At 34.0% G+C, this 17,177-nt stretch overlaps 1 protein-coding gene across 1 annotated transcript; it reads right to left on the bottom strand.

Moving 5' to 3' along the window:
• Positions 1 to 15,033: 15,033 nt before the first annotated feature.
• Positions 15,034 to 15,806, bottom strand: LOC120213685 (universal stress protein PHOS34-like). Its single transcript, XM_039211749.1, has 4 exons — positions 15,629 to 15,806; positions 15,451 to 15,545; positions 15,243 to 15,364; positions 15,034 to 15,140 (listed from the first exon to the last, which is right to left on the bottom strand). The coding sequence occupies exons 1-4, from the start codon at positions 15,804 to 15,806 to the stop codon at positions 15,059 to 15,061; spliced, it is 477 nt and encodes a 158-aa protein (XP_039067680.1). The 3' UTR covers positions 15,034 to 15,058.
• Positions 15,807 to 17,177: the final 1,371 nt, after the last annotated feature.

The following is a 17,177-nucleotide window of genomic DNA, read 5'->3' as shown; positions in this document are numbered from 1 at the left end:
TTCAAATATTTTTCAGAACTTTCTTATTTTATTTTCATTTTCCAATTTGATATTCATTTATATATTCATTTTCATATTCCATGTTCATAATAAAATATTTTCACATTTCAAAATTTATTTTTCTGAATCAGAACTTATTTTCAGATTCATAACTTATTTTCAGGCTCATAGCTTACTGTCAGATTCATAGCTTATTTTCAAATTCATAGCCCAATGCATATTTATGAGAATGCAAGGTGATAACTCCATAAAAAGACTACATTTTGGGTCTTTTTACTTAAGTTATTGATTATCTAAAAGCTACTATCACAGCATATAGTTGCATTTAGGACATTTATTGCATGTGGTGGAAAAGTTTTGCCTCAGCTACTTTTTCTTTATAAAACTGGTGATACTGATGAGAGGAGTTGTGTGTTGGTTGTGATGATGCATGTGATAGAAAATGATCGAGGAGGAAATTATTTGCTCAAATTTTGTGCGAGGGAAAAGGAACTAAAGATGATGACCATTAGGAATAATTGTTTTTATCGCGACAAGTTTTATCTTGCAAGTTTGACGCAGTACGAGACAAAATTGTTGACGTCACGTGTCCAGCTGTCCATTGCACCTCACGTGAACCTCTACTCCTACCAAGGATTCGACACCACTGCTAGTTGTCATATTATTCACGAATGGACAGGAATTCAAGGGTTGTTGGGAAATTTTCAAGGGCACTAAACACTAGAAATTCCCCGCTATAAATAGCACATTATGCCCACCATTTTATAGATCCCCACTCTCACCTACCTTAAAGCTTTGGAAAAGGCGGCTAGAGCAACTTCTCCATCGTTCCCCTCTCGGCCTTCCTTGGTGTTCTTCATAGTTGAGCTTCGTTGGAGTAGTGGCTAGGCCCTCGAGAGAGGCTAGCGCGCTAGAGCAGTCTTGGTGATAGTCTGATGTCACGACAAAGCTCTATTTTTGGGAGTTTCATTCTCCATGTTCTTTATTTCTTATCTTTAAGGGATTGTACTTAATGAATATTTTGGGATGATTTTAGCCACACCATGAATTGTTTTATATGGTGTTGAAAATGTTTTGATGATACTTTATTTTATGTTTGATGGATGATAAGTATATTTATGTTTATTGTTGTTTTATTCAATGTTTTAATCTTATGCCTTAGCACTGTAAGAGCTTCTGAGAGATTGTCTGGTGCCTTGACATAATATTCCTAGTGTTTGTAAGTGTAACATCCCCAACCCGTATCCGACCCGAATACGAGTCTGAGGTATCACATTGACTTTTCAAACTTTGACTCTTGACCAAATTCAAGGAAAATTTAAAACTTTCATTAACATAAAAGCGGTTTATTTACATGAAATGACCAAAACAACCAAAATTGATCAGAGCATTCATAACTGACACTTTTCTTACATGCTAACAATATATACGACAAAATACATACTTTATCAGTTACTCCTGATCTGATCTTCTGGCAGTGCTGTTGTTCTTGCTACTCTTAATTATGTTCTTCCCGATTCTTGGTACCTACGTGTAAATCACTTACACGCTAAGTCATGGACTTAGTGAGGCAATAAATAAACATGTAAATATACCAATGCGTTCATGAACATGCATTCTTTCAATATGATCATGACAACTTTATTTGCATGCATCTATTTCACTATAATATATATGATGATGATATCATGTACACATAAAACATATATTCTCATGCTAATTTCACTTTAATTTATCTTTGGATTGCCCATGTACATTATTGAGAACAAAGGTATGCGAGTACATAGAGGTTGTGCACTATGCTATCACCACAACTCGTATAATTCCCTCAAGGGGCACTGAATATTTGTCCCGAAAGACCACTGATAGTTCCGAAGAACCACTATGTCCCGAAGGACCACTGATAATCCCTCGACTCTTGGCATGCCAATTATATCTACAACTCTCATATTAAATAATATGAGATTAATTATAAATACATTTATCATTTCATCTCTTTCATCATTGTCCATATAACCACATAAGTCACTTTATCTGATCATTTCCATTATTTCACATATCTGGAAGAATTCTCTGATAATAACATTCATTCATATAATTTCATGTTAATCATGAATGAAGAATGCATGGAATCACTATAACATTAACATATATATATATATATATATGCATGTACATGAATATGGAATCATAAATTCAATGATAAGAGATAGACTTATCGCAAGTCTTATCTCAATTCCATTTCATCTAAGATATGCACTCACCTTAGACTTGCTTTGACTCGATTCTAATCCTTCGATTGTTCCAGAACGAGATTACGTTCTAAATCTACATAGTAGTACATTGATACATATCAATATACTAATTGATATATTCTAAACTACCACTCCTTAGGCTAAAAAGAAAGTTATTTTTATATTTTAATGAAGGTATGCATCGATGCACTACACCATGTATTGATGCATCCCTTGACGGGTGCATCGATGCACTATCTATGCATCAGTGCATAATTCCCATTCGATGTTTGTATTTTAAGCAGGTGCATCGATGCACTCCTTATGCATCGATGCACTCCCTATGCATTGATGCACTAATTGCATTCGATGTTCATTTATTTGAGAGTGCATCGATACACATTGAATGTGCATCAATGCACACAACCCAGAAATGACACTTTGAGCACGAAAATCCCTTCCTGTTCCTCTCAACTCTTCATATATCACCCCTTTTTATATTCTTAACTCTTATACACCTATTTTAGCTAATTAATACTCATTAAATATCTTTTAACCTTTAAAATCCATTTCTCCCCATATAATTTAAGAATTTCACTCAAATTCCCACATGTTCTAAATCTGATTCTAACACTTCATATTTCTTAATCAAGTTGGCGGCAAGTCAAATTCAACTTTCAATTCTCATTATGAGCTTTATTTCGAAATTTCATTCAAGAACTCTAAATCTTTAATTCTTCTTGCATCATTCATCTTGTTGTTTTAAAGTAAATTAAGCTTTCCTTAAGCTTAATTAGCATCTCAGGAGCAAAACCAAACTTAAATCTCAACTAATAAACAACTAATAAGAATTCTTACCTTTGCCTTGGCTCATACGCACAAAGAAGAAAGGAGGAGAAGAGTTGTCTGAAAGCTTGGATATTTGCTTCCTCACATACACGTGGCCTCCATATATATATATAACCAAATAATTATTTTCCTTACAAATGACCATTTTGTCCTTCTATTCTTTCTTCCTTGCAAATTAATCCTATACCAAATTACAATACTATTCAATTATTCTGCTTTAGTCACCAAATTCTGAAGTTTTACAATTTAGTCACTAACCCGTATTTTGGGATGTTACAAATCTCTCCCCCTTAAGAAAATTCATCCTCGAATATTCATTACGCGAAGAGGTGTGGGTACTGAATCTTCATGTCCTCTTCACGTTCCCACGTCGCTTTTTCCACCTTGTGATTTCTCCACAAGACTTTAACTAATGGAATAGTCTTGTTTCTTAGTTGCTTAATTTCGTGAGCTAAGATTTTAACCGGTGCCTCTTCATAAGTCAAATCCAGTTGAACCTCGATCTATTCTGGAGTCACAATATGGGAAGGATCAGATCGATACTTCCGAAGCATTGAGACATGAAAGACATTGTGAATTTTCTCCATTTCAAGTGGCAACGCCAGCTGATATGCCACAGGTCCAACTCTCTTTACGATCTCATATGGTCCGATAAATCTAGGACTAAGTTTTCCCTTACGTCTAAACCTTAAAACTTTCTTCCATAGAGACACTTTGAGAAACACTTTATCTCTAACTTGATATTATATCTCTTTTCTCTTTAAATCTGCGTATGATTTATGTCTATCAGCCGCTGCTTTAAGATTACTTTAAATTACTTGGACCTTTTCTTCCACTTCCTGGATCAAATCAGGACCAAGAATTTCTTTATCTTTAAGCTCGAACCAATTTAGGGGCGTACGATATCTTCTTCCATAAAGAGCTTCATAGGGAGCCATTTTGATGCTCAATTGATAAATATTGGTGTATGCGAATTCAGAAAGTGGCAAGTACTTTTCTCATGATCCTTTGAACTCGATAACATAAGCTCTCAACATATCTTCCAAAATTTGGATTGTTCTCTCCGATTGCCCATCGGTTTGAGGATGAAACGATGTACTGAAATTCAACCGGGTCCCCAACGCTTTATGTAATGATTTCCAAAATCGTGAAGTAAATCTAGGATCTCGATCCGAAACAATAGAAACAGGTACTCCATGTAGACGTATAAACTCCCTAATGTACAACTCTGCATACTTGTCCATGGTAAAGTCAACTCGTACCGGAATAAAATGAGCTGACTTAGTCAATTTATCTATAATCACCCATATAGAATCTATTTTATTCGGAGTCAAAGGTAACCTCGTTACAAAATCCATTGTTACATTCTCCCATTTCCACTAAGGAATAGACATTGGTTGCAATAATCCTGACGGAACCTAATGTTCAACTTTAACTTGCTGATACGTCAAACATTTGGATACGAATTCCGTAATGTCTCTCTCCATTCCAGGCCACCAATATCGACTTTTGAGATCCATATACATTTTGTTTCCTCCCGGATGTATAGTCAATAGATTACAATGAGCTTCTATTAACAAGTCTTTCTTCAATTCATCATCATCTGGGATCACTAGGCTCCCTTGATAATATAGGTTCCCATCAGCTTTCATTTCATAATCGGTAACCTCTCCATCCCTTAACTACTGTAACTTCTTTAAACACTTTTCATCTCCAGCTTGTAATTCTTTAATTCGATCTAGCCATGATGGGTTGAGAGTCAATTCCGCACATACAACACCGTCTCCTCTTAACGATAGTCTGGCATCCAAAGCTCGTAAGGCTGCAAACGTCTTTCGGCTTAAGGCATCCACTACCACATTCGTTTTCCCTGGATGGAAATCGATCACTACATCATAATCCTTTAAGAACTCCACCCATCTTCTCTGTCTTAAATTTAACTCCTTTTAGGTCATCAAATATTTCAAACTCTTATGATCTGTATACAAATAGCATCGTTCACTATACAAGTAGTGACGCCAGATCTTAAGAGCGAACACTATCGCAACCATCTCTAGATCATGCATTGGATAATTCTTCTCATGAGGTTTTAGTTACCTCGAAGCATAGGCCACCACTTTGCCTTCTTTCATTAACACGCATCCCAATACGTTATGAGACGCATCACTGTATATTACATAATTCTTGCCAGATTCAGGTTGAATCAATACTGGAGCTTCTGTTAAAATCCTCTTTAGCTTTTCAAAACTCTCATGGCACTCTAGAGTCCAAGCAAATTTTACTTCTTTCCTCAATAACTTGGTTAGGGGTAATGCTATTATCGAAAAGTTTTTAACAAACTTTCGGTAATAACCAGCTAACCCCAGAAAACTCCGGACTTCTGACACATTCTTTGGAACTTTCCACTCTAAAATGGCTTTAATCTTTTGGGGATCCACTCGAATTCCTTCCGCAACAATCACATGTCCAAGGAACGTCACTTCCTTCAACCAGAATTCACATTTGGAGAGTTTGACATAAAGCTTCTTTTCTCTCAAAGTCTGTAAAATGATCTTCAAATGCGAACTATGCTCTTCTTCTGACTTTGAATACACAAAAATATCGTCAATGAATACCATAATGAATCGATCCAAATAGGGTTGAAATATTCGGTTCATGAGATCCATGAAAGCAGCTGGAGCATTTGTAACTCCAAACGACATTACGATAAACTCATAGTGATCATATCTCGTTCTGAATGTTGTCTTTGGAATATCCTTGTCTTGAATCTTCAATTGATGACAACAAGAACGTAAATCAATTTTTGAAAACACTGAAGCTCCCTTTAACTGATCAAATAAATCGTCAATTCGAGGGAGTGGATACTTGTTCTTGATGATCACTTTATTAAGTTGCCTGTAATCAATGCAAAGACGCATGGATCCATCCTTCTTTTTAACAAACAAAACTGGAGCTTCCCATTGTGAGACACTTGGTCTGATAAACCCTTTGTCCTATAATTCTTGTAATTGAATCTTTAATTCTTGTAATTCTTTTAGGGCCATTTTGTATGGTGACATGGCAATAGGTAAAGTCCCCAGCATGACTTCAATCTGAAATTCAACTTCTCTGTCTGGAGGCAAACCCGGTAACTCTGCAGGAAAAACGTCAAAAAACTCTCTGACTATAGGAATTTCTTTAATTCCCTTCTCTTTTGCTCTCACATCCAGCACACTTGCAATAAACCCTTGATATCCTTGTAGTAATAACTTCTTTACCGACATCACTGATATTACATTAGCCAATGGGTTCCATCCTTCACTAAATACAATAACTTCTATACATTCTGAACTTCTCAACGTTACTCTTTTCAGTCTACAGTTAACATTAGCATAGTAATCATGTAACCAGTTCATTCCCAGTATCACCTCGAATTCGTCAAAAGGTAATTCCATCATATTAGCAGGGAATTCAATTCTCTGGATCCATATGGGACACCCTCGACACACCATATTTACTCGAGCACTGCGTCCTAACGGATTAGTCTCTATTACCTCACTTCTAGTAGATTCTAACGAAATATTCAATTATTTCACTAACTTGCTGCAAATATAAGAATATATAGACCCCAAATCAATCAATACAAATACATTCTTGTCATATAGTTGGAAGATACCTGCTATTATCTCTGGGTCATCTCTATCCTAGCTAGTCTTGAGATTATATACACGAGCTGTAGAACGTATTTCTTGCGGAGTTGATGACTCTGATTGACTTCTTTCTCTACCTCTATCTCTTCCCCTCGGAATAACTGAGGCAGACTTCTCTGGCTGTACCGATTCACCAGCTATCATAGGATAATCCTGAATAAAATGTTCGGTGTCCCCACATTTAAAACATGCTCCAGAAATCATTCTACATATCCCCGAGTGATTCGTTTCACAATGTGGACATTGTATGACTTGGCTCGGGTTAGATCTTCCGGCTCTGGATCCCACTGACTGAGTTTGTCGTCCCCTCATTGGATTTCGTCCCCTCGCGGAGGATGCCACTGACTCTGATCTGGACTGAGGTCGAGGACCAGCATCTCGGCCCCTTTTTAATGGTGTCAAACTCGACGATGCACCTATTTTTTTATGTCTGAGCCCGAGAATCTTTGAACCTTTCATTCTGAGCTCTTTCTAGAGATTTAGCACGGTTCACCACTTCTTGAAACGAGGATAGATTTAACACAATTAACATTTCCTTCAGTCTTGGACGTAAACCTTCCACGAACCAATCACAAACATCATTTTTTGTAGGAATAAGCTCTGCAGCAAAGCGACTCAACTTGTTGAATTCACACTTGTATTCATAAACTGTACGGTTCCATTGCTTCAGGTTTATGAACTCTTGCTTCATTTGTCGGATGAACTGATATCCGATGTATTTATGCTTGAACTCTTCTAAAAATAAAGACCAAGTTACTTGATCACCGAACATTCTCAATGTAACGTTGGTCCACCAAATCCTTGTTTGCCCTCTCAGCAAGGAAACCACTCCATCTAGCTTATCAGCATTGGAAATATGAAGTCCCTCAAGCATGATTTTCACGTCATTAAGCCAAAGGTCCGCAGTAACATGACCTTCTTCGGCTTCACCTCTATACTATGGTGCTCCTAAACTCTTAAACTCCTTTACAATATTCATTCTTAGAGTTAAACTAACAGAAGGTTGAAAACGCACCAATACCACGTTCAGTGTTCTAAAGAACACATATTGATCACTTACAAACACTCTAGAGGGTGCCTGATCTTCACTCTGCCTGGCCAAGGTAGGTGAATTACTGCTTTCAGCGGGCCTATCGTCTCCCGCTTCACTTTTAGAGCTACCATGTCCGGACATCTATAAAATATACCCATATCATTCTATCAGTAAAACATCATACTTACTATTATATCATATCAGAAGTTTTCACTATTTTGTTGGCATGTATACTTTATAGGACACTCTAGACTGCGATTTATGATGAGAATTGACTAAACAGTAGCTTTGATACCATTAAATGTAACATCCCCAACCCGTATCTGACCCGAATACGAGTCTGAGGTGTCACATTGACTTTTCAAACTTTGACTCTTGACCAAATTCAAGGAAAATTTAAAAATTTCATTAACATAAAAGCGGTTTATTTACATGAAATGACCAAAACAACCAAAATTGATCAGAGCATTCATAACTGACACTTTTCTTACATGCCAACAATATATACGACAAAATACATACTTTATCAGTTACTCCTGATCTGATATTCTGGCAGTGCTGCTGTTCTTGCTACTCCTAATTCTTTTCTTCCCGATTCTTGGTACCTACGTGTAAATTACTTACACGCTAAGTCATGGACTTAGTGAGGCAATAAATAAATATGTAAATATAACAATGCGTTCATAAACATGCATTCTTTCCATATGATCATGATAACTTTATTTGCATGCATCTATTTCACTATAATATGTATGATGATATCATGTACACATAAAACATACATTCTCATGCTAATTTCACTTTAATTTATCTTTGGATTGCCCATGTACATTATTGAGAATAAAGGTATGCGAGTACATAGAGGTTGTGCACTATGCTATCACCACAACTCGTATAATTCCCTCAAGGGGCACTGAATATTTGTCCCGAAGGACCACTGATAGTTCCGAAGAACCACTATGTCCCGAAGGACCACTGATAATCCCTCAACTCTTGGCATGCCAATTATATCTACAACTCTCATATTAAATAATATGGGATTAATTATAAATACATTTATCATTTCATCTCTTTCATCACTGTCCATATAACCACATAAGTCACTTCATCTGATCATTTCCATTATTTCACATATCTGGAAGAATTCTCTGATAATAACATTCATTCATATAATTTCATGTTAATCATGAATGAAGAATGCATGGAATCACTATAACATTAACACATATATATGCATGTACATGAATATGGAATCATAAATTCAATGATAAGAGATAGACTTATCGCAAGTCTTATCTCAATTCCATTTCATCTAAGATATGCACTCACCTTAGCCTTGCTTTGACTCGATTCTAATCTTTCGATTGTTCCAGAACGAGATTACGTTCTAAATCTACATAGTAGTACATTGATAAATATCAGTATACTAATTGATATATTCTAAACTACCACTCCTTAGGCTAAAAAGAAAGCTATTTTTATCTTTTAATGAAGGTATGCATCGATGCACTACACCATGTATCGATGCATCCCTTGACGGGTGCATCGATGCACTATCTATGCATCGGTGCATAATTCCCATTCGATGTTTGTATTTTAAGCAGGTGCATCGATGTACTCCTTATGCATCGATGCACTAACTGCATTCGATGTTCATTTATTTGAGAGTGCATCGATACACATTGAATGTGCATCGATGCACACAACCCAGAAATGACACTTTGAGCACGAAAATCCATTCCTGATCCTCTCAACTCTTCATATATCACCCATTTTTATATTCTTAACTCTTATACACCTATTTAAACTAATTAATACTCATTCAATATCTCTTAACCTTCAAAATCCATTTCTCCCCATATAATTTAAGAATTTCACTCAAATTCCCACATGTTCTAAATCTGATTCTAACACTTCATATTTCTTAATCAAGTTGGTGGCAAGTCAAATTCAACTCTCAATTCTCATTATGAGCTTTATTTCGAAATTTCATTCAAGAACTCTAAATCTTTAATTCGTCCTGCATCATTCATCTTGTTGTTTTAAAGTAAATTAAGCTTTACTTAAGCTTAATTAGCATCTCAGGAGCAAAACCAAACTTAAATCTCAACTAATAAACAACTAATAAGAATTCTTACCTTTGCCTTGGATAATACGCACAAAGAAGAAAGGAGGAGAAGAGTTGCCTGGAAGCTTGGATATTTGCTTCCTCACATACACGTGGCCTCCATATCTATATAACCAAATAATTATTTTCCTTGCAAATGACCATTTTGTCCTTCTATTCTTTCTTCCTTACAAATTAATCCTATACCAAATTACAATATTATTCAATTATTCTGCTTTAGTCACCAAATTTTGAAGTTTTACAATTTAGTCACTAACCCATATTTTGGGATGTTACAGTAAGAGCTGTTGAGAAAGTCATTTTTCTAGGGGTTGATACCTAATATAGAGAGAGTTAGGTTAAATCTACGTGAACAAGGGAGCTAATCCATGATGGTGAGGTTCTAATCCGCCTTAGAGATAAGGAGAGGGTTTTAAGCGACTAAAAGGGATAACACTTAATCGATATGCTAGGGTCACTATTTAAGCTGAGAGGTATTGTCGTGACAATTCTTGTATCAAGTTCCTTACTAGAGATAACTTAGGAACACTTTAGTAAATCCTGTTGGACAACATAAGCATAACATACTTAGTTCATCCTAGACATAGAATAATTTCTCACCATAGCAAATCTAACCCAAGTGCTCCATTAGAAGTCTGATTGTGTGAGGTTGCTAGTCTATATTTAGAACTCAAACATTTTTTGCTTTAGAAAGTTTAATTTACTTATTCTTGCAATTAATTTTTACCTTAGCAATTTTTATTTGTTTACTCTTGCATATTTTTCTTGCCATGACAAAATTTATCTGCTCACTTCACTTCAAACATTTCTTGCCTCAACAAACTTTTTCCATCTGTTTATACCATCTGCCATATCACATTTCTAATTTATTTATATCATTAGATTTAGATTATGACTAGTTAGTGACGTTTATTCCCAGTTGTATAAATCTTTAAAGAATTCCCCCAATCCCTGTGGAGATGATACTCACTCACTACTATATTACTTGCATCGATTGTGTACACTTACACAAATTTGTGTGCCATAACACACACATTTACACATGTTTGCTTATACTTACACAGATTTGCATAGCTTACTGTCATATTCATAGTTTATTTTCAAATTCATAGCCCAATGCATATTTATGAGAATGAAAGGTACGTGAGTAAAACATAAGGTGTGTACAGGGCACACCACGGTGCCAATCTTAACTGAAACATATAATGCACTCCAAGTGCAATCATAACATGAACATCAATGGTGCAGATCATAATGCACACGAATGTACCATAATTTAACTGGAAATGACTCAATTTAATGGCATGACAAATGTACCTACGACTCTCAATGCAACATATAATGGGCTTTTTCATTAATTATTATATATTATTCAATTATCAAAGATATCAATATATCAACATATCCAACTCTTCATATCATAACATAATGGGTAGTTCATACCCTAAACATTTCATTTCAACATATCATTTATATATCATAATCATCGTCAATTATATTTCTTTAACATATAAACATCATATTCATCATGTAATAAATATCATAACTGTCATACAAATTTTAATAAATTTAACTTATTTCGAGCATTTATAATAACCTATAACATAGGAGTAACATGAAAACATAATTTATGACAAGTTTTATATGTTGACAGTATGCAATGCTTGCAAAAAAATATTATTTTGTATTAAAATAAACACTTAAAAATTATTCTATTTATACCAATAGAAACTAGACTCGAATACGAATCTAACTATATAAGAAACTTTTTCTGGTTCATCTTATACAATTTATAGTGAAATTTCAAAGTTGACCTACAGAAGCAGTTTTGAGCAAAATATGTTGTCCTGCTTTCTGACCTATCCTCAATTAAAAATTCATATATTTTTTTATACTTATCAAAATCAGTATCCTTTTGTTTTAAACGAAACTATACTGACATACAAATCCAATGGTGTAAAAAAATTTCCTCTAATCATTTTTGTATAATTTATAATGATTTTCTAAACTTACTGTTCAGAACACAAATATGGGCATATTTCACTAACTTATATTTTCAACTTATTCACTAATTCTATTAGCATATTAACTTAACATATATGTATGAATCACAATTCACATAATAGTTAGAAGTTACTTCTTACCATAATAATTCCTTCAGTGGCTCATCGCAAGCCAATTTTTGCTCGATAATACAAATATGAATTAAATATGCACTCACATAGTGTCCTTAGCTTGTAAACCTTTCTAGCACTTCATATTACGTCCTTAAGCTTCTCCTTAGCTTTAACATTGTTTGATCTTGATTTCAATCATAATCTAAATGAACACCATTTACATAACATATACATTTCAAACCATATGTTAGAATCTTACTAACATAGGAACACAATAGAAAATAAATTCCTAGAAACCTTTCGATGCTTATTCGATACGAATTTCATATCACATCATCAATGTTGACCTTAATACTTCAAATTGACCAATAAATCCCTTTTTATCCAAATTCACTCAAACTTCACATAACATTTTTAAACTTTCCATTTTAACTACCATTTATTGAATTCTTTTAGAATTCATATCAACTTTCAATTTTATTCCAAAGAGCCATTTGTCTTTTATCTTCAATTCAAGTTTCAAACAACTTAATTAAATTTCAAGCATCTAATTTTCAGCTCAATACCTCAACAACTCCACTATTACCACTTAAGTCATTAACATTCTCAATATTTTCCATTTAGTACTCAAACTTTGCCAACTTTCCAAAATAGTAAAATTTCACATTCTAACATCAATTTCAATATTCTAACTTTCAATTCCAACATAGTACATCATCTTTCTAGCATTTTCACATAAACCTCATAATTTCCATTATTTCTGAATAGTCTCCCAACTTTCATAATATTACAAAATGGCCCAAATAACTTTTTAAAACTTGTAGAACCTTTCAAACATCATTTCTAAGCCTAGGGAAAATTTTCATAATTTTCCCCCAATTAATTCCTTAGGGCCGAATAACATAGTAGTTAGGGTTCTTAATTTTCACTTGATTCAAGCATGGATTCCACCTCTAAAAAACATTTCAAGACTTTTACAATCAAAGTCCTAACATAATTTAACCAAATCACAATTTTCTTGAAACCCTAGGTTATTGCCAAATGAAATTTCACCCAGTTTCAAGTAGTTTTAATCATCATACAAGCTTTAGAATTAATATTCAACATAAAAAAATAAAAATCTTCAATCAAATCCTACATAAATCCTAATTTCCAAACTCATCATATTAGCATGATCTCCATGTAATATTTATATCAAATGATAGAGAATTTCAAGGGGATTAATTCTCTATGTAATAGTTTAATCCAAAAATCAATCGAATAAGTTTAAAAATAATAAAAAAAATTATTACCTTGTATATATGGTGGTGCACGTTTTGGGCTGAAAGAAACTGAAAATTTCTGATTTTTTTTTTTCAATTAAAACATAATACACTTGGCTTAATCTAATATAAATGAATTTAAAATTCATTTAAAGTGAAATTACCATTTTACCCTTAATGAAACATGATAATTTCAACTTTCCATTTCATTATTATCCCATTTTATATTCTAAAGTAAAATATGAACAAATAAAAATCAACTTTCCACCTTTGCCCTTGCAAATTTTCAAAAACTATTATTTAGTAATTAAAATTTTCAATTTTAGCTAAATATGTAAAATCGACTTCAATTCAATTTATCCACATTAAATTTCATTGTTATAAAATTTGAAAATAATATTTCCAACCTTTATCTATCATCCTTCAAATTTTCGTAAAATTCTGGTCCGATCCGATTATCCGATTTTCTTTCGGATTTTACTGCTTTATAGCTTTTAACACAAATTACGGATCAAAATTTTGATTCCCACGAAAATGTCATTCTTGGGGTTGAACTATTCATTTACGGGTTCAAAATACCTAACGTTTAAAAAATACTCTTTTGGTCCCTAAACTTTTCCAACTTTCTACTTTGGTTACTAAACTTTGAAATTTATTTTTTGGTTAATAACCAAAATTTGGGGTATTACATTCTTGATATATTGAGTCCTATGACTATTAAAAGTTATAAAATGATCCACTAACTATATGACGCTAAGTTTGAGCTAAACGTTAACCTGCTGAATAAGATATGATAGTCGTTTGATATTTTGGGTTAATATTATATCATATCTCACTCAACAGGTTAACATCCAACTCAAACAACCATCAATTTTTTTAACGGAAAATGATGAGTTTAGAACACAAAGAATAGTCGGGTGACCATTTTGTGACTTTTAATAGTCAAGGTACTTAAAAAAGTAACATCGTATAGTGGGGGATCATTTTGTAACTTTTAATAGTCAAGGTACTTAAAAAAGTAACATCGTATAGTAGGGGACCATTTTGTAACTTTTAATAGTCAAGGGACTTAAAAAAGTAACATCGTATAGTAGGGGGACCATTTTGTAACTTTTAATAGTCAAGGCACTTAAAAAAGTAACATCGTATAGTAGGGGATCATTTTGTAACTTTTAATAGTCAATGAACTTAAAAAAGTAACATCGTATAGTAGGGGGACTCTTTGATTTTTAATAGTAGAATGACTCAATAAAGCAATACCTTATAGTTGGGAGACCATATGTGTACTTTACCCATTAAAAAGAATAACACATTTTTATACATAGCTTAAGTTTCAACTTCTTTAATGATCAAGTTTATTAATTTAAGGTAAAGGAATACACTTCTTCAAACTATGATTCTTATTTTAAATTGATTCTTAAATTTTTGAACGTTTTAATTTTATTCTTAAATTATGACTTTTCGTTTAAAATAAGTTCTTAAATTTTTAATATTTCGATTTCATCCTAAATTATAAATATATGTTAATCACATCCAAGTTAATAAAAGTCTTATTATATATGTTTGAAAAATTAAAATATGATCGAAACTAATTATTTATTTGAATAAAATTGAAAATAATTACAAAAACTCGATACGAAAGAGTAGTAAAAGTAAAAGTCCCATTACGATGCTTCTTCATAAGAAAGTGTTGAAACTAAGAACAATGGTCCGACATCAAAATCTCTGGTCTTGATCTGCAGCTTTTTAGGTCTTGGGCTTCTTCACAATCATCACAGAACAGTGAGCATGGTGAGCACAGTAATCACTCACGCTGCCCAAAACAGCCCTGCATGATTGATTAATTCTTAGTTACATAATTGCAAACCGACGGGTTCGAATCGTGAGGTTTGTGATATATACGACGAAGAGTTTTATTATTCATACGTACCTCTTCATAGGACCGTATCCATGGCTTCCTACTACCAATATCTTTGCATGGTATTTGTCAACAGCTTCACATAGCGCATTTCTCGGATCACCTTCCATTACTTCGACATCAACCTCGTTCACCTTCACGACAACATTTTTTTAAAATTTAATAAGATTTTATGATAATGTATTCGATTTATTATTGGTCGAAAAACGATCAAGATTACTGATTTTTTCTTGCATAACTCCTTCACTTTCTCGGTGATCCTGGCGGCCGTCTTCTTTAGATCGACCTCCATCATCGGTATGATCTCTGCAGTTGCTGCTATCATAAAGTTACGTTGAATGTCAGAGTTCGAGTGTGACCTATATAAATTTGATCGAGAAAAAGTTGTGCGTGATTACCCGGTCCGGCGAGTTGAAGGATCGATATGGGGATGGGTCGGGCGTGGATGGCGATGAGTCGGAACGGTTGGAGGGATCCGAAGGGTACGAAGAAGTGATCGAGGGTCCATTCGAGGGCGTACATGCTGTGTGCACTATCGTCCACGGCTATCAGCATGGCAGGTTTCTCCGAATCCATGTTTTGCTACAACCTTTTTGTTTTGGTTTGGTTTTAATCAATTGTGCTTGTGCAATGAAATGTTAATTGGATGAGTTGGTGGTTGGGTTCTTTTAAACATGTTTTGGTGAGTTTGTTGCGGCCATGGACTCGGTTTGGTCTTCCATAATTTGTGTTACTGTTTAGGGTAAATTATGCGATTAGTATCTAAACTATCAGTTTTGGTCCGTTTTAGTACTTAAACTTTTATTTTTTTCAAAATCATACCTAGTGTTTAGTTTTTGTTTCATTTTAGTACCCGCTATTAAAAACTTAATAGACGGGTTTGCTGGCTGTCGCATCTATAGTCGTCAGCTGTCGCATTTGTCAACCAATGAAGCCCAAACTTTCCAACTCGCACCTTTTCGATCCCTTGAAGGTGATTTCATCCTTCTTTTCACCAGAAAATACCTCAATCTCTCCAAATCGATGATGGACTCTTTGACTTCTTCATCCTCTGATCTCCATCATCAACCATATGATGGGCCTGAAATTGGACTATGTTGGTCAACTCGTCATTCTCTCGTGGTTCACCGTTCGGATTGGTCGTTTATCCTATGGAGTTATGTCCCGTCAGCTCGTTCGTTAAGTTTTTAACAGTGGGGGTGCTACAATGAAACAAAAATAAACTTTAGATGTGGTTTTGAAAAATTAAAAGTTTACGTATTAAAATAGTCAAAATTAATAGTTTAAGTACTAAACATGTAATTTACCCTACTTTTTAAAGCATCATTACAATTGGGTGATCTTTTTCCGTTTCCACTAGTGTTTTATGGGCTACACCTGTTTATGGTGGGCCGTAGATTCGGTGATCCGTCGGATCGGATTGATTTTATATTTAAAATTTTTAATTATTTTTATTCAAATTGAATTGAGTTGTTTTCCCCCTTATGTATTGACTAAATGAATTTGCAAAAACAATTTGCATATTAATATTATATATATATATTCGGATAAATTATAATTGTGTCCGATAGATATGAGAAATTTTAAGTTAACCATTTATTTTTGTTTAATTCTATTAATTAAATTATTTAATTTATAAATGATAATATTTGACATAATGAAATGAAATGATATGATATTTAACAACAACAACAATAACAACAACAAAATCATATTCCCATATGCAATGGGTAAGGGGGAGGTAGGTTGCCTCCAACGCCCGGTTGAGAGCCGCTTCCGTGGAAGACCTCCGGCAGTCGAACAAATTAAAAATAAAGATAAAATACAATGCATGTATAAATAAATAAATACATAGTTGAACAGTCTTCATATGTCGTCTTCATATGCGCGTTTGTAAAGGGAAGTAATCTCTGCAAATAAATCCCTGCGAAAAAAAACTGCCTATCG

Source organism: Hibiscus syriacus, unplaced genomic scaffold, assembly GCF_006381635.1.
Source record: "Hibiscus syriacus cultivar Baekdansim isolate YM2019G1 unplaced genomic scaffold, ASM638163v2 tig00110044_pilon, whole genome shotgun sequence".
In the NCBI taxonomy this organism is placed as follows: Eukaryota; Viridiplantae; Streptophyta; class Magnoliopsida; order Malvales; family Malvaceae; genus Hibiscus; species Hibiscus syriacus.
The sequence above is the reverse complement of the archived record's forward strand: the minus strand, read 5'-3'. Positions and strand labels throughout refer to the sequence as shown.

Excerpts from the sequence above, each read along its gene's own strand:
- LOC120213685 (XM_039211749.1), bottom strand. The coding sequence starts at position 15,806 with ATGGATTCGGAGAAACCTGCCATGCTGATAGCCGTGGACGATAGTGCA. Across the intron at positions 15,546-15,628 it reads CCTTCAACTCGCCGGACCGG|CAACTGCAGAGATCATACCG; the intron begins GTAATCACGCAC and ends TTATGATAGCAG. Across the intron at positions 15,141-15,242 it reads GGATACGGTCCTATGAAGAG|GGCTGTTTTGGGCAGCGTGA; the intron begins GTACGTATGAAT and ends TCAATCATGCAG.